Source organism: Falco biarmicus, chromosome 4 (genome assembly GCF_023638135.1).
Source record: "Falco biarmicus isolate bFalBia1 chromosome 4, bFalBia1.pri, whole genome shotgun sequence".
NCBI classification, from domain to species: Eukaryota; Metazoa; Chordata; class Aves; order Falconiformes; family Falconidae; genus Falco; species Falco biarmicus.
Genome location: NC_079291.1, coordinates 69694944 through 69712590, shown reverse-complemented (window position 1 = coordinate 69712590; position 17647 = coordinate 69694944). Strand labels below are relative to the sequence as shown.

Sequence of the window (17647 nt, the reverse complement as noted above, 5' to 3'; positions counted from 1 at the left end):
AACAGCTCCCTCTTGCAAGGTTATCAGCTGCTTTTTACTTGTTTAAACAGTTTTTATTTTCGATCCTCTTTGCATGACAAAACAAATTTCACTTCCTCCTGGCTCAAAGCCTTATCAGAATTAACCCAGTTTGAACACCGTGCAAGTTCTGTCAACTAAAAATAGAAGTCTAATGGAAATAACACTGTCAAAGTGTAACAGAAAGCAATGTCATCCTGGAAAGCTAATGAAGGTGGGGGCTTCACCCAAATTTGTCACGCAAGGAGGATTTCAGATGGCCTATGCCCCCTTCCTCACCTGTGGAAATAGCATGGGCACATGAAGTCACCATACTATTTCTGTTCTAACAACAGAGGAAAAACTATGTTTACCGTATAAACCTGGTTATTAACAAATTAACCAGAAAGTTGCTTAATAAAAATAAGAAATGTCAATATATTAAAACAAACTTGTATTAAGCTTGCATTCCCGTATTTTCTGCATCTCAGAAAAAGAAGAAAGAAAAGAAAAAAATGCTTTGGACATTAAAAATAGCAGGGTATTCTCACATGATTAATAAGGACTCTTTCCACCTGAACATAATGATATCTGTTTTCTCCCTACTGGTTACTGGTCTGTAAACATGTAGCCATATCTATGTGTTCATTTAGTTGTACTGCAAGTGAAAGTTTTACCCAAAGAGTTTTAAATGAAAAAATATTTAAAGGCCCTGAGCTGCAGGAAAACAACACATTTTCCAATGTGTCTCTGTGTGTAAACAGTTTGCAGGCCAGAGAATGCCATTTATGAGAGACTTGCCCCAAGTGAGACTCTGAAAAATGTCACCCTGTAATTGCATTTCTTGACTTAACATTTTAACATTTCAGCCATTGATGAGTTTGGAAACATTCAAAATGTTACAATGTTCAGATTACAAGCACTACATACAAAAGAAAGTTTCTGTTTTAAATACAGTCAGTTTTTAAAACAAACAGCAACTTCAATGTAATCAAACACAAAGCACTTTCACACAAAGAAAGTTATATCCTGCATTTGTCTATCTAAAATAAGTTTAACCAAGCAAGTTACTTTGGCGCATTCTGTAGGTAGAACAAACATAGGCATTGTATTTAAAGGAAATTTAAGTACAGAAGGGGCACCAGAAAGCTTTGCAGAACGCTTAGTTAGAGGGAATAGTTGCCAACACTGTCCTATTCTCAATCCATATGAGGAATTTAAAGAGATACAATGGACTGTGCCCATTTAACCAACCAAGAAACCCCCACATAATTGTTTTTTGGTCAGTGTTCTGCTGTCATCACCTCAGATTTTCCAACCATCACTTTGTAGAGAAAAGGGGAGCTAAGGGAATAACAATTTGAAGACTTACTCACCAAATGAATATATGGTAGGATAATCCAGAACAGACTAACATGGGTACTAATAGAACTAAAAATGCTCCCCCACCATGCAAGCAAACATCAAATTTGGAAACACTGTGTGCTTCAATGTTTCTTCCTGTCTTGCTCTGATGATAAACTGACAAGCGGTACGTTTTCCGTGAAACCCGGTGTGTGTGTGTGTGTGTAAATACTGCTTTATTACACTAACACATTTGGCCTGTGTCATTAGAACAGAAAATTCAACGGAGCTTCACCCAGACCCTTAAAGAACATGGAAAGCATTATGGTGGGGCAGCAGCAGACAAAAAACACAAGCTAGTACCGCATCATCAAAGTCAAAAGCTATAAAACTACCAGTTTTTTTATCTCCATCATTCTCTTGCCAGTTAGGAGCTACTGATGTGAATTCTTATGGTACAGGGCGACACACAATCAGAAGCATTTTCCCAGTGCACAGGAGGCTCTTAAACCACTTGCAGACTGACCCACTGACAGCAGCAGTTTACAAAAACTAATTAACACAAGGCCTAGACGTTGCATTTGTGATCCACAAAACTCCCGAATTTCAAATGTGAAGTGTTGAAAGACTTTTGAAAAGTTAACATACCAAATATTTACAGAAGGCACATTTGGCAAGAACAGTAAATGCAGTACTTCGCATTTATTTCAGCTTTTTACTTTTACAGAGTTTAATACGGTGTTAGCATCATAGCCTTGTTTAAACACCTGTCTGCCTTTTCTAGACAGGCATCATTCAAATGCATCAAGATGTTATTTGGACCAAGCCTGCTGCTTATGACATGGTAAAATATTTCAGCCTTCAGCACTTCATTCCCTAATATTTTGCAATCATCTTCTTAAATAAGCATATCCAGCTTAAGTTTCTGAAAACAGAACCTCTCTTTCATTTAGAAAAAACAGAGTACAAGCCTAAATAATCATCAGAGAAACTCCTTAACGCGTTACCTTCTTAATGAAGAAACTGTAATTAACAAACAGATCAACAATTAAAAGCTCAGGTCCTGCTTCTGTGTTTTGAACGTAGAAATTCAAGCTTTAGGTTCAGGCTGAGGTTTGTTTATGATCTATCAACTGACTTATGCAAATTTACAAGAAGGTTTTCCAATGCTATAACCAAGGCTGTATGGGCATCTTCACTGAGGTGGAGAGAAGAGAATACTTCACAGGCTTACAATCAGCAGTAAAAAACCCAACCAAACAAAAACCACTGAACAAGTATCTGTTAAAAATTCCTGTATTAACATCTTCACTGCAAAGCAGAGATATGACTAGACTTAAAATTGGCAAGGAAATTTCAGGCACTAGATTGAATCACCATTGATGCACAATAACCTGAGTCATCCACTTTGTAAAGCAGCCTCCAAGAACAAAGAAGCTTTTAGGTTTGGTTCTCTTTCAACTAAAAAAGTTTTAAAGTGAATTGTAGTGCTCATGAAAAGATGCCAACAAATCACTTCTTTTATCAAAGAGGGGAACCTGTCTCAGAGGCAACCAACTCCCCGCCAGTTTGTAAACAGTGCTGTTGCCAAAGCATCAACACCAAGCACGAGACATATATAGGTCTCCATAGATGCTCTCCTCTTGGTCTGTGCTGAGACTACAAGCAAGTACACCAGCTTGCAACATGCCTGAAACAAGATTAACTGAAGAACATCACCAACCTGTTTTGCATGTGTTTTGCATAAAGCAGAGAAGGAAAATATTTGGTTGCTATCAACTGGTGCCGGACTGAGCTGCCCATAAAGATTACATATACTTTTTACAGACCTAAGTCAGAACCCCCTCAAGCAAATTCTTGTTCAAATAATCTAGCAATAAACATTACTTTTGATTGATTTCCAGTGACAGGATGCACAGAAACAACCAGAAGTCTCCATGAAGCTTCAGAAAGGGCTTGCAGAGGTGCTGACCAACTTCATCAATCAATTATCAACGTTTAAACATCGCCTATAGACGTTTGTAAGAACCAACAAGAGCGTTGCAGTTCGGACAGGTGTGATCCACATCCTTTAGGGCATCAATGCAGAAGGGGATTAAGCAGCAGCCACCTATACACCTGAAAGGGAAAAAAACCCCACAAAACAAAACCAAAACAATCTGTTATACCACTTATTACATACACAAGAAGGTAAAATACATTTCCTGCAAAAGCCCTCAGTAAAACTGGTACCATGAAGCTTTAGAAAGAACATATATGGCTATGGAGTCCATCACTTTAGTGTTCTAGAGCTGCTTCAAGGTCCTATAGAACTTGAATGCAGATGTAGGCTACTCAAACCATGAAGGGTCAGGTCCCAGACAGAATGAGAAGGCAACAAAGCTAGAGCTTTATTACTCCTTAGACTTGTAAAAGGTCATGTAAGAAGAGAAAAATAAAGTGCAAATTGGAATCAACCTACCCCAGCAGGCAGAGGCCACCACATGACAGCCAAGTCAAAGCTCCTGAGTCATATGAGAGACGTGTCACAATCATCTGATTACAGGAGGGGCAGCACATCTGAACTGGGCGGTCATAAAATACTACTGGCTGCTGCACATACACTGTCTGAACTGTAACTGAGCAGAGAAAAATGCTGTTTATTCAATGGGTAAATAAGGAAAAAAGGATAGCTGATCAACTTCTTCTGAGCTAGAACCAGCAATTACTCCAAAAAATTTCACGCTCAGAGCAATGAAACACACAGTGACAATGAGAAATCACCATGGCGTTTCCTAATGCAGAAACACACTGTCTTAAGAACAAGGCTGCATTAAAAACTGCAGAAATCCAAATTATGTTATTGATATTAATACACACTGAAGGGTTCACAAGAATTGAGTCACCTTATTCCCCTCAAAAATATTTTTTGGAAGGCAGGGAATGCCTGTGAACCATGATCTTTCATCTTCTGCACAGCACCTATTGCCACAGCCACTGGACACCTTAACATGAGGTACAGCAGAGTTTTTGAGGCTTACTGGGGTTATTCACTGGTGCAGGCTGCCCCATGTATGGGGGCGGGTTCATTCCTTTTCCATCTGGTTTCTGGCCAGGTTCTGGGACAGGATAGGGGTGAGGATAGCTCACATTGATTCCCGTTGTTTCCTCATAAGAAGGTGGTGCCGATGGGACAGGGCTGCTAGTCAGAGCAGACATTGTATCTAAAATATAATAAAGAGAAAATTACAATGAAAGGCATTATTTACTGAGTGCAAGTGACAATTAATTGGGCTCTATTCAGACAGAAACAAAAAGATAACTACATTAAAATGCACCTTTACCCAGCATAAAACTTATTGACTGCTATTTGTTTCTGATAGTATTATATGTTAGTCTCGATATCATTGTTGTGGTTGCTTTCTTCCCTCTTCCTTTTCGCAGGGCAGTTTTTACACTTTTTCCCACATCAATTCTTCTTTTATGAATTAAAAATACTAAAACAGGGACATGAGGCACCTTTATTAGTGTATATATATAAAAAATTCTCAGCATAAAACCTGTCTAATCCTTAAATTATTAAATTGCCCTTGGGGAATGTAGTTCCTGAGAAAATGGAAGTCATCACTTCTTTCACACTCAGATCAACACATGGTCACAGCAGACAGTGGGGGAACAGCAGTCAGCAGAGAACCAACCTACAACTCTTGTACAGTGAACAACCTAATGCATAAGAGTTTCCCACACAGTGGCCTGAATAATCCTTTCAAGCTAGAATGATTACTTTATCAGATAATTTATTATTCCAAAGAAGAGACAACTGTTGTAAAACTATGCATCTACAACTACCTTCTCCCAGATTATTTTATTCCGTTCCATTGAAGTGTGCAGGTGAAGTCCAGAATTTGTTTGCTGTTTTCAGTGTATTGTAACATTTACAAACACCAGTTTAACAACCATTTGCATCAACAAGATTAATCCCAGGAAAGAATGTAGCTATTTTGTGCACAGTCTGGAACTTCTCCACTGCACATTCTGGAAAAGGTTTTTCTCATCACCATTTCAAGACATTTGTGTAACAGCCACCCTGAGACCAAAGCATCCTGGACTTCTAAATTAACACACAGAGTCCTACTATTAGTGAGCTATGGAAGAACTGCCTAACAAACTCCCTTCTTCCTTTGGTCTCCAAAAATCTGGCTTTCTGTACTTTTTAATATGTACCTTTTCCCACCTATCAGCCTATAAATATATCGCATTCCCCATTCAGAAGAACCGATCACTTTGGCAGCTAGACTGCAGAGAAGGATCCAGCAGACCTACCAGGCCAGAAGCTGAATGTAATCTGACTGTGCCATGAAAATAGCAAACGTCATGCAGGGATGTGTAAGCAAAACCAGTACCTGTATGGCAGCTGAAAATGTGTTGCTGCTCTGGGAAAGCCCCCCAGGAGTACAGTATCTAAGAAACAAATAGGTGAACAGATTCCAAAGAAAACAAAGCACCAGGAACAATCACAAAGGCTAGAAAAGAGGACTTCTGACAAAAAGCCAAAGAAATTGAGTTTCCTTAGTTTCAAAAGACCAGAGAGAATAATGAAGACAGAGAGGTAGCAATGAAAAAGAACTAAACTTCTCTGAGAGTAAATTTTAAGGAAAACTAAAAAAGCCTTTTAAATAATAAGCTTTTCCCTATGCCTATTAATAATACTATCTAAGCAGTAGATAAATCGGCAAGAGAGTTGTGAAGCCTTCCCTCCTGAAAGTTTTAGGAACAGTTATTGTCTGTCAGATGTTATGATGTTATGTCAGAAATTATGTATCATTCAGCGTTAACTGGATTTGAGAACCTCTTCACATTCCTTCCAACTGTATTTTCCATTATTTCAACACTTGCTTTTGAAAATAAATACAACGCCGTTGATTTTAAACACCTATTTTTATGTACGCTGTTTCACAAGTGAGATGCTACACCTTTTTAAGAAAGTAAGGCCCAATCCTGAACAAGCTGCTTGCAAATTAACTCCCTGCTCCTAGATAGAGCTCATTGCAAGACTGGGACCAGAGCTAAATGAAAACCAGCTTCCCCTGCCTAAATCCTCCCACCCCCAAAACCAACCAACCAAAAAAATCCCCAAACCAACCATGATTACGTAGAGTTGCTGAGTACCAAAATTACTCAAGCTTCAGATAAGATAGTAACTGCAGTAAATTGATACAGCAAAAAACATTAACTCAAGGATTAGACAATAATGAAAACAGCAGCAAGAGGGACATTCTAGAAAGGATTTTCAGCATTTTATTTTACCTTAGGTGAGACTTACAGCCTGGGTTAGTAAGTAAACTATGTGTTATACTTCCCTATGCAATCTTTTAAAGCACTAACAGACTTTCTATAATTTCCACTCACACTTTGCTCTCTGCAAATAGGTACAGAGCAGCTTATAACTTTAATCATAATGTTTTACAGATAACATTCTTATATAAAATACCATTGACACAGACATGTCTGGGAACAGCCTAATTACAAAGAGGACAAAAGAATAATATTACAAACCAACCACAGATCATATAAAAAGTGATACAGAATCTTAAGCATCTATATAGAATAGGGAAGACTTTAATTTCTAACACCTTAGCAAACTGTACCCAGCTACTTATGAAACAACAGTAATTCACTAACTGAAAGATAAACAGGCACAAAAGCAAGCTGATGGCAGAAGCAGGAACTGAACCCACCTGTTTTATCTTCTTAAAGCAGACTCTCAAATGCTGCTCCCAAATAATTCAAAAGGGAAGGCTGTTCAGTGACAGGTACTCAACTGCAAGACAAAGGATAAGACGGGTAACAGGGAAGTCAAATACACCAAGAAGTTATCTGCAGGTAGCATATATGCAAATGATTAGGCAACATTAAAGCTATCTCAAATCAGGATATGCAAACATTGAAAAAACAACAAGCACACTAAATGCAAGACTGGGCTTTTTACATGTATAAACAAGAAGTTTCCATTTACATCTGGAAGTTTCCGATCCAAACACCATTAAGCACAGAAAAGAACTAAGCACTTCTGGCTTCTTTTCCCAGACTCTCACTACTCTTTTGAAATGTGGTAAGACAAAGACAATGGCTTCAGCTACTCATCCCCTCATTCTTGTACTCCAGGTGCACAATAGTAAAGTGGGCATTGACTCACTGTGCCCAGCTGCAGTCTTTACCTTTACGTAGATGAATTGCTAGACTCCAGAGAAAAATTAATAAAGCAGCAAAAGCACCAGTTCCCTCCTCTGAGTGGATTTTTCTTTTTTGTTCATTCACTCAAGAGAAAGAATCACAAGTACTTAGAGCTGCGAGCACTTTTCTCAGCCCAAATTTCTTTCATAAGCACACGTTGGAACACATCGGCATGGGACAAAGCGCTTTTCCAGTTCTTTCCTTTCTGCAGAGGTCTACTGCTCTACGTACAGAAGAAAGCTGTCCTGAAGGGAAGGAAAGGGCTGGTAAAAGCCACAGCATTCACAAACCACGCTATTCAAATGAAACTGGATTGATTACTTAGGTTAGCTGGAGAGACCAGGAAGACAAGTAACAAATTCCACTGACAGAACGATGCATGTATACCCTTCTCTGCAAGCGCGGCTCTGTCACTTTTACAACTGCACTAAAGCCAGGTGAGTTTTGGGAATGGAAGCTTTTTGAAACTTTTGAATACTTAGTGAAACTCAGCAGTGTGTGGCATTTTTTGCAGGCTTTTGCATTTTGCAAAATTATATTTCAACTAATTCAAACACTCCCCCCATTTTAATTCCTTAAACCCTAACTGCATGCAGCAACTTAAAACCTGAACTGCCATTTCAACACCGCAAGAAAATTTGCAAGCTGTACCTGAAAAAAAAAAAAGCACACCAGGCTAAACTTTCCTTTTATCTTGCTATTGGAAAAAGTGAATTAAGTGAATCAGAACTTCTAAGGTAACTTACCTGAAGAACTTATTACCCAAGCATTCATTATAATGCCAAGATTTTTACAGCCATCTACCATGGGCTTCAGGGTTTGTATCTGACAAAATCACCCAAGATGAAACTGACTTGAAACTAGCAGTATGCTCACAGGCAGCTACACATTGCAGAAGGATTCAGTGGGGTTATAGCTCATCAGACAAGACAACTGTCCAATAATGTTTAAGTAACTAATTAAAATATAGGCTATGACCTACATAGTTGGGGTTTTTTAATAGCTGCATAGCATTCCTAAGTACACCCTCCTACAACATGGGTTTGTAAAAAGTTGGACGGTTTCTCCAGAGTGCTAACTGAAATACCAAACTGTAAAACCAAGTGTAGGTGAGGAAGACTCTTACTCTGACCTTCTTCATCAAGATGCATACAGATATTACAGGAAAGGTAAGAAAGAACTTATGTTTATCACAGTCCAGAAGCCACGCAGGTCTTAGTGGACACGCCCAAAACAACAGGTTGCCCTGTGATAACCTATGACTGCTACATCTGCCAGATAATACACATTTGTACCTTAACTTGTGCCATTGCCTGTTCCAGGAAGGGAGATGTATTCAAGATTCCCTTCCTCCAAGGGGCAGATTTACTGTAAGAACATTAGGGCGCCATTATCTGTGTCATGCTCCCAAATACAGAGACTGACAAAGCTGCAGGGCTGCAGTCATCTTGCCCTACCTCTTCATTCTCCATTCATGATGCAGGCGACTCAGGCTCAGTCTGGCTCACACGCTTTTCATGCGTCTTCACCTAATGATAATCACCATAACTACAAATCGTCCCCCCCACAGTCATAACTGGACACAGACTTATTACCATTTTCTCACCATTGGATGCATCCCCCATCTTATGAAAGTTTTTGATATTGCCCACATTGGTATGTTAATGCCATGTAGTTTGAAATAGCAGCCTTTTTCTGAGGACAGGATGCAAATGTGTATTCTAAGAATGCAGAAAAATACCTTTTGCCCAAGGACACATGGGGGAAAAAAACAGGAGGGGAAATGAGTCAAAAGCGGAAAGGTAAGTCGAGCCATTCATGCCTTACCCAACAATTACACATGAATCATTAGGCAACAATTTTTTTAACCTCAGCTGGTTTCCCTGACCTGCACAAGAGTCTAGTAGAAACGGATTCCACAGCAGCACGCAGGTTACCAGCAACAGCACCTCAAGGATAACTGCGGGTAGGTAATCTCTTTGCTCCTCATCAGGAGGGGAGGAAAAGAAGGTCTGTGCAGTCCTCACACTTAACATTCCACTTGGGAAGAAACTTACGTGCAGAAGTGTTGCCCTTGGGAGGCTGGAGAACATGGAGGAATTTAGTCATCCCTCTCTCCCTGTCCAGCCAAACCTGAGCCTGGCATCTGCTTTTACCACAACAGCAAGTACTACTCTTTAAGAATAGAAGAGCAAATAACACTCGCTACCTTAGAGAACCATTTTTCTTACCTGACATCTTCCTTAGCCACTCAGGTACAGACCAGAAACGCTCCACTGGCTTTTAAACAGGCTTCCCTGAAACTAAATAATTATGTCTGTATTTGTCTGAAGTCCTTTTGTAACAAACTTTAGTATAAGAAAACACAATTTTTAGTTTAAGTCAGAGTGTATATCTCATAGGAAATTTTTATAAAAGATAAGCATAGCTGTCTGTATGAAAGTTTGAACTAAGAACATTTTCATTGTTTGGTATAGATTTACAGCTTTCCTGGTTTTAATCAAAAGAAATTTCTATCCTTAGAATAGCGCAATAGCAAATGTCCTAAATCAATCTAGTACTATTTCTACCAAAAGATCCAACTTGCCACTTCCAGCTGGCTAGTACTAGGGAGTGAGTTTTCAGCAACATCAGTTCCTTACTCTCATCAGCCACAGAACTGCATAAACACTAGTGTTACAAGGGAAGATGGCAACAGCTCGTGCAAGGGAATGTAAGCAGATTGTGAAACCAGACCCAGCATCTCAGACCATCTGTTTTTATTTTCATAGAGCATCATTCCAAAACTCAGAATCAATACGTATGTGCTCTCAGCAAGAGGAGGGACATTCCCATTACACACATTTATTAGGATGACTTAGAAAAGTAGTAAATAGTTTATTTTTATCTTCCACTATAAGGAAAGTTGCTGAATGTGAATTTATCTGAACGCATTATGTAAAATTGCTTTCTAGAGAATTTCACTGAGAGGTACAACACACTAGCAAAGATAGTATGCAAGACAAGGCAAGGACAGGAAAATAAAGTAAGCCTGTAACTGGCTATCCAAGTTGACTTTTTATAGGAGTGTAAGAAGTGATTATTTTCTTAGATTTCTTAGCAGTTTTCATTTCTGGGGGGACACTTTTTGAATGGTATATATGTTGGATGAAAAAACCCAAGATGTGTAAATTTGGTCATTCACATTGATAACAGAGGAATTTCACCAGTGTGCTTAACTGTAACTATTGCAACTAATGTATCCATGACATTGCTGAGCTGCACAAGGCTGTATTATATAGTTTAGCTACTAAGTATATAAGAACCAATCCCAAAACAAGACATGAGCCAAGAGTGCTGAAACAGGGCCAGAAGGAAAGGTCATCAAAAGGACAAGAAGAAGAGGAAGATGATGAAGAAAGGATGAAGATGTCACATACGATCACCAGAGGACCCATTAGACTACACATGCATAGTAAGAGTGTAGATATGATAAGTAGTTCTTGGAACTGTATGAATATGCTAATAGTTTCTCAGAAATGTCATTAATATGTATAGATTGCCTATATAAAGATAAACTGTGAACAAAGTCAGTATGTACGTTGGGCAGAACCTATCCCCTGTGCATCCAGCACTGAAAATAACGAATGCCTGCTTTCTAACACTCCAAACCGGGTATTGGAGAGCTTTGTCTCTGATTTTTTAATATCAACATTTGGGCAGAAGACAGTAGATCTCAAGCAGGGACATACGAGGTTCCACTCAGAATGAAGACACAGTGCTGCACATCACTTGTTGGGCGCACAACAAAGGAGGTGGCAGGAGGAACAGGGCTGGAGGAAGGACGCAAACCAGCATGGCATGAGGGGCTTGAGCTGAGCAAGGGAGCAGACACCACTGAAAGAACAGGAGATGCGCATGGTTGCCAGGACCATGAGTGCCAAGCCACCGTCTCCCTGCCACTGCCATCCAACCCTGAAAGCTTGAAGCTTCTCTCAGAAACTCATGCCAGATTCTCAACTTCTGCTGCTCTATTCCCAGCCCAACTGCCTTCTCCTGGATGTAACATCCTTCCCATGTCCCCACTGCCCAAGCTTATTCCAAGAAGCTATGCATCTCAATTTGAAAGACATTACGTAAGCAGGCCTCAAAGCACAGAGTACAGCACCGCCTGCACTTGGCGGGGAGAGAAATGGGGCTGGGGGGGAAGTCTCAAGCACTAAGAAAATTAAAAAAAAATTAAAAAGAAAAAGAGGTTTGACTTACTTGGATTGTTGCACGTTTGTAACACACAGCAAAAAGTTTCTGGCTATAGACAACGGTGGTATCTGCTCTTTTAAATCCAGGAAAACACCCACTGGGATTACCAGCAGAATCTGTAGGCAACACACACAAGGGCAAAGAACAGATTAGTTGGAAGGAAACAGAAGCAATAATAGGACAGGTTTTGCTAGAAGCAAACAAAAAGTACAGTAAACATGCCAGCTAATAATGCAGAAATTCCCCATCTGGCTGTAAGTAATTCCACAACAAGAACAGAAGCAGCGAACACACTTTGGAATAGAAAGCTGTAACAGAATACGAAGTCAAAGGGCCTTGAACAACCTCACCTGTGTAGGTCCTAAGCAGGTGGCTGATCCAAATGACCTCGAGAGATTCCTTGTCCAACCTAAATTACTCTATAATACCACAGAAAACAGAAGTCAGATTACTGTACTAGAAAACGATTACAAAGGTCCAGTTCTGGTTTTAGCCATACACTAGAGACTAAATACTAAGTTATGACAAAACTGATGCAAAAGATAGCAGTCATGATGTAAACAAAACAAATTAATTTGCTTTAATGACTTCTTCACGGAGGACAAGTCTCCAGAAAACTGCCTTAATTGCCAGGCTGTATTGATTGCTGCCAGCTTGGTTCAGGTCACGGACACACTAACGCATCCCAAGTACAGAGACTGGCAGCAACAATAGGAACTGTATGTCTGTTAAATACTCATGCCCCAAGTACTGTTGTACGCCCAGCAGAATGCAGATTCTTGATCAGTATCTTGATATCAAAATATTAATGGACCTGACATGCTATTACTTTTCTTTCTTACTTCACAAGACATAATGTAAATATATCTATTTGAGAACACAGGAATTTCACACCATTTTAAGACAAGCTTGATTTTTTTGCTTTTTTGTGAGATGCTCCAGAAACTCCCATCTATTATGGTTCCAAACTTTGTAATAAGTTTTAGGCTTAACTCATAACCAGCTTCTCTTGTTCATCCTTTATATCATTCTTTAAGCAGTTATAGATCCTAAAGTTTTTCTCATATACCTCTACTAGCACAATTTCTCAGCTAGAGTTCTCAACCACTGCCTCCTGCCTGGTAAACCTCTGCTGGTCTTACAGTGTCCATGTTGCCTCCTCACCACTCATGTCTGTATCTGTCCACGTCCACACTGCTACCCTCCAAGATCACCCATCTTCTCCCTTCCACGCTGTACCTAGGCACAATCAACTACCACCACGCACCAGCTGAGCAAGCACAGAGCTCAGTTATGCAGCCAGTCACCCTCAGTGCCTCTGCAGCCATGTGGGCCAATTCCTCCACTGAGTCAGTAGCCAGTACTTACCTTCCTTATCATATATACCACCTACATACTTGCCCACATACCAAGAAGAAAAGTCGTCATCTAAAGCTGTTGTGGTTCCTGCTCTGAGAAGCTATTTATTCAGCCTTTCTTTCCCTCACTATCCAAAAATACCTGCCTTAAACCTTCAACTACAAGGATAAGGCTCTGGGGACACATCTCCAGACTGCAAACCTCAAAGAAAGTCAGTATTATTTCTACACAACATAAGTTCATTTGTAATCCATGACTGCTTTCATCCAGCCAAGCCAATTCCTGTACATGTTTCCACAGTCATTCTTAAAAGTTTTAAAATAAGCCTCAGGTAGCATCTCCTAATTTTACACTTTTTCTGACTATGTCCCTCAAGTCAAAAAGTTCTTTCAACACCTGAAAGATGCCTACAGAGAACTTTGCAGGTACAAAAGACAACACATAAAGAAAAAGAATTTCAGGCTTAAGGATCTGATTGGGGTGGGAGTCACTCCATCCATGCAAAGTATAACTAAGACCCAGCACAGACGCTTCCCGACAATGACACAAGCCTCCTCGCTTTCACAAAGTGCAGAAAAGTCTCTGCAACACTGCCGACTGCCTCCCTTTCACCACACAGCTTTCACCAGGATTTCAGTGAAGCCTATAAACATTTCTATAAAGAACTTAACACAAGTTTGTTCACTCTTCCAGGTTACACAGGACTACTCTGCTGCACTGGAGGCACGGCAATATATCAGTAAATGCTACTAATGTTTGTACATTTCAGTAGTCCCATGGTCTTCCCAGTAGACTAGGCAGAGAGGCGGAAAGGTTTATTAGAAAAGCAATTGTGTACTCAGTCCACTGCAGGTATTACAGTAGCCACGTAGCTAGGGCAAACACAGGAGCTGGTACAGAAGGACAGAGGTGGCTACAGGCACAGTGTGTACACAGCAACAGTACTTGTGGTAACCCATCATTTCCTTGAGGACAGGCATTGTTGCTGTTTCACACCATTCTCATACACTGCAGCTTTGGCAGACTGAAGAGGGAACAAGACAGCACAGATGACTAAACTCAGTGATGATATTTGTGGTATCAAATATTCCACAGCTGTATTTTTAAAAACCACTGACCTCCTGTTTTCTTTAGAAAAAGCAAAGTTTCCCCTTGTGACTAAACTACACAGCTGAATCCTGATCAACTGCCCCCAGTCACAGTGCACTGGTTTTGGCTGGGGGTGCATAAAAAGTTGAGAGAAGCCAGCTGGGACAGCTGAGGGGAACAGATCAAAGTCCATACTGTAGGATCCCATGCTCAGCAACAGACCTAGGGGGAAGGCTGGTGGGGAGCTCACTGCTCAGGGGCTGGCTGGGCATTGGCTGGTTGGTGGGGAGCAATTGTTCTCATTAGCATCACTTGTCTTTCTCGGGGTTTATTTTTCTATTATTTTCCTTTTCATTGCAATTGTTATTATTTTTACTTTATTTCAATTATTAAACTGTTCTTATCACATTCCACGAGTTTTCTCCCTTTTACCCTTTCAATTCTCTTCTCCCCCATCCTGCTGGGTGGGCAGTGAGCAAGTGGCTGTATGGTGCTTAGCAGCTGGCTAGGGTTAAACCATGAGACACAAGTTATTTCTGCTGCACAGACATTGTGTGACTGAGATGTCCTCACCTCTGCTTTACTGAAGAGCAAGTTCCAAGAAATCAACACCCTTTCATAGATTTAAAAATTGTCACGATCATAACTTCCAGCATGAACACTTCTAGTCTTGATATGTAATATTCAATACTTATTTTTAAATGATGATGCATTTTTTATTTCTTACCATTGACTAGTTTTGGAAAGCTAGTTCAATTTTAAAACGCTATGCTTTTTCACCTTTTTCTTCCCCCCTTCCTGGAGCCAGATACAAACAGGTCTCAGGTCTTCACAGTGCTTGGCAGCACCCCTGGCATGGCAACCACCTCTCCTGTGCCTTCCTTTTCTTAAAGTTTCAAATCCAAAGCACAGATAACATTTACAAAGTACTCCAGTGACTTATAAAACTATAACCAAGTATCAGTCCCTTTAAGTTATCTATCAAAACAGAAATTCCTAATAAAGAACAAGATGACATCAGGACTACAAATAACCTCTCCAAAATACTGAGTATTGTGGAGGTAAACACAACTTCAGCTTTTCAACTTAGTTTTGCTAACGTCCCTTCTGCTTTAAATGTCAAGAGATATTTGAACTATTGCTTCACACAGGCAGTACAAACGTGTCTCTCACCACCATGGGCACTACTTGAAGATTAGCCTAGTGACAAGAGAAAGAGGTAATAACCCATCTCTGCTCAGTATACGACAAAACAACAACAAAAACCAAACCCCAAAACAAACAAACAAAAAACACACAAAAAAAAACCCCTCCACAAAACACAAACAAAACAACCAGAAAATAACTGCTTACAAATACAGCTTTCCTAAGCCAGCCTGGCCAAGCAAATATGTTGTTGTGCTTCCCCTACTCTGTCTCTTGATAAAATTTGACGCGATTTAATCCCTTAAACAAGTTCTACTCAGCCCTCTTCACTAGAAATCCCCAGTTGCTCTCCAGCCCCACAGCAGGGGCTCCCTGGCCCGAAGAGTTTGCCAGCTGCTGACCGGCAGCACCTGGAATGAAACACAGGCTAAAGGCTAATCTTTTTGTTAAGCCACCAGGCAGGAGATACAGGTTTATCAGAGCACTGGGGAAGCCCCAACACAGCACTTGCTTGAGCCACCATCTCGGTTACCCGAGGGCCTGACATTAACTTCCCTGTTTACCGTCAAGAAGCATTAAAGTTGTGTAAATTTCTCAGGCGTTCACGAGGGAATGAAACTCAAGAATAATTACCAAAAAAATAATCCTTATTATTATTTTATGTAAAAACAACCAATGCCACTTGGGTCGCACCGGATTTTACACTAGGAAAACAGAAATGCTGCTGCCCAGCGTGTTCTCCCCAGCAGCTGATGTTACCGACGTTTAATGCGGGACTTGCACCAAGTCCCCAACAACCCCGGTGCGTGGCCGGTGCCCCCCGGGCAGAGCCCTCCGCCAACGAGCCGCCGCCCCGCCCGCTCGGGGCAGGGGCCACTCCGCCCGAGCCCGGCGCCCGCCGCCCGCCGCGTCTCGCTTCTCCCGCAGCCCCTCCCGGGCCGCCCCGCCGGGACGGGCGCCGCTCGGCACACGGCCGGCCCCGCACCAGGGTCCGGCCCCGCCGGGGCGCCGCGGGAGGGCTGGCAGCGGAGCACCCCCCCGCCGCGGAAGGGCTGGCAGCGGCCCCGGCAGCGGAGCACCCCCCCCGCCCGCCGCGGCAGCGCGTCCCGGCCGGCAGCAGCCGGGCTCCGGGGCACAGGCCGGGCGCCCCGCATTGCCCCGCCGCTCCTACCGCTGGCAGCGGGCGCCTCCTGCCCTCCTCTCCGCCGGAGCGCGGCCTCCGAACCGCAGCGCTCGGCCCGTCCCCACCCTAGCTGTCCTCCGCCCCCTTCCCCCGAAACCGGGGAGGGCGGCCCGTTGGCCGGAGCGCCGCCGGGGGGCGGGAGCCGCACGCCCCCGCTGCCCCGCAGGGACCGTCCGGCGGGGCCTCAGCGGGGCGGCAGGAGGGCCCCGGGCCGGCGCTCCCTTTGCAGCCCTGCCCGCAGTAGCGGCTGCTCCTCAGCCGGCCCCTGGTCGGCGTAGCCACACGCCACGTTTGGTAGCGCAGGAGCAAAACGCCCTCCCCCAATTCTCCCATACCTGCTGCGTGAGCAAGATCGGTGACTTCAGACAGCACCTAATACAAGAAACCATAAAACGATCAAAGAAATCTTTAACAGATACAGTGATCTTAACTAGTGCCTTTACAGACGATTACATGGGATTCACTTTTTGGAAAACACAGAGTATGTCACTCCATCCTCTACCCATCCCAGCAGCACCAAGGTAACACAAGATGCCTTCCTGGCCAGGTAGCCTGGGAGGGACGCGGCAAGGACCTCCCGCTGCGGCTGGTGGGCCCGCTGGCGAGAGCTGGGATTTAAGTGCTTTAATCTACTTTAGACTGAAGGGAGTCAGTAACTCCTGGGGGCTCAGCAGGGATTGTGCGTTAGGCCTTTTGGGCAAAAGCATCTAAAATCCATTAAAGTCCTATTTTTCTGCTTAAATCTTTTCTTGGACCTCACCCTAAGTAACAGGTATAAAGGCTCAAGGCAAACGAACCCCAGAGCCAGGATTCAGGTTTCACAGGACAGGAGGGGCTCTCGCCCCAGGTGGCAGCAAGCCCAGCAGTGAGCTCAGCTCAATCCCCTGTGGGTACAGTACGGTGTTTGGGGGGCCTCATCAGATGGTGGGGCAGGAGGGCTCTGGCAGCATGAGTACTCCCAGTCCCCTGATCTGGGGGAAGGGGGTGATACAGCAGCGTTCAGTCCTTCCTGCCAGTTAGCATCTGAATCTGAGAGCAGAACTAGACTTGGAGGCTAATAAATTTTCATCATTATCA

At 42.4% G+C, this 17647-nt stretch overlaps 1 protein-coding gene across 3 annotated transcripts; it reads right to left on the bottom strand.

Annotated features, from left to right (window-relative positions):
* Positions 1-2028: 2028 nt before the first annotated feature.
* Positions 2029-16698, bottom strand: LITAF (lipopolysaccharide induced TNF factor). Of its 3 annotated transcripts, XM_056335912.1 has the most exons (7): positions 16559-16698; positions 12144-12212; positions 11800-11909; positions 7059-7141; positions 4362-4544; positions 3803-3959; positions 2029-3459 (listed from the first exon to the last, which is right to left on the bottom strand). In XM_056335912.1, exons 5-7 carry the CDS (start codon positions 4537-4539, stop codon positions 3351-3353), a joined length of 444 nt encoding a protein of 147 aa, XP_056191887.1. In that variant the 5' UTR covers positions 4540-4544; positions 7059-7141; positions 11800-11909; positions 12144-12212; positions 16559-16698; the 3' UTR covers positions 2029-3350. The 3 variants fall into 3 exon arrangements, with proteins under 3 accessions (XP_056191887.1, XP_056191889.1, XP_056191888.1); XM_056335914.1 differs by lacking the exon at positions 7059-7141; XM_056335913.1 differs by lacking the exons at positions 7059-7141; positions 11800-11909; positions 12144-12212; positions 16559-16698 and adding an exon at positions 7003-7025.
* Between the last annotated feature and the right edge of the window lie 949 nt (positions 16699-17647).

Excerpts from the sequence above, each read along its gene's own strand:
- LITAF (XM_056335912.1), bottom strand. The coding sequence starts at position 4,539 with ATGTCTGCTCTGACTAGCAGCCCTGTCCCATCGGCACCACCTTCTTAT. Across the intron at positions 3,960-4,361 it reads TGCACCAGTGAATAACCCCA|TTACAGTTCAGACAGTGTAT; the intron begins GTAAGCCTCAAA and ends TTCTCTGCTCAG. Across the intron at positions 3,460-3,802 it reads GGTGGCCTCTGCCTGCTGGG|GTGTATAGGTGGCTGCTGCT; the intron begins GTAGGTTGATTC and ends TTTCCCTTTCAG.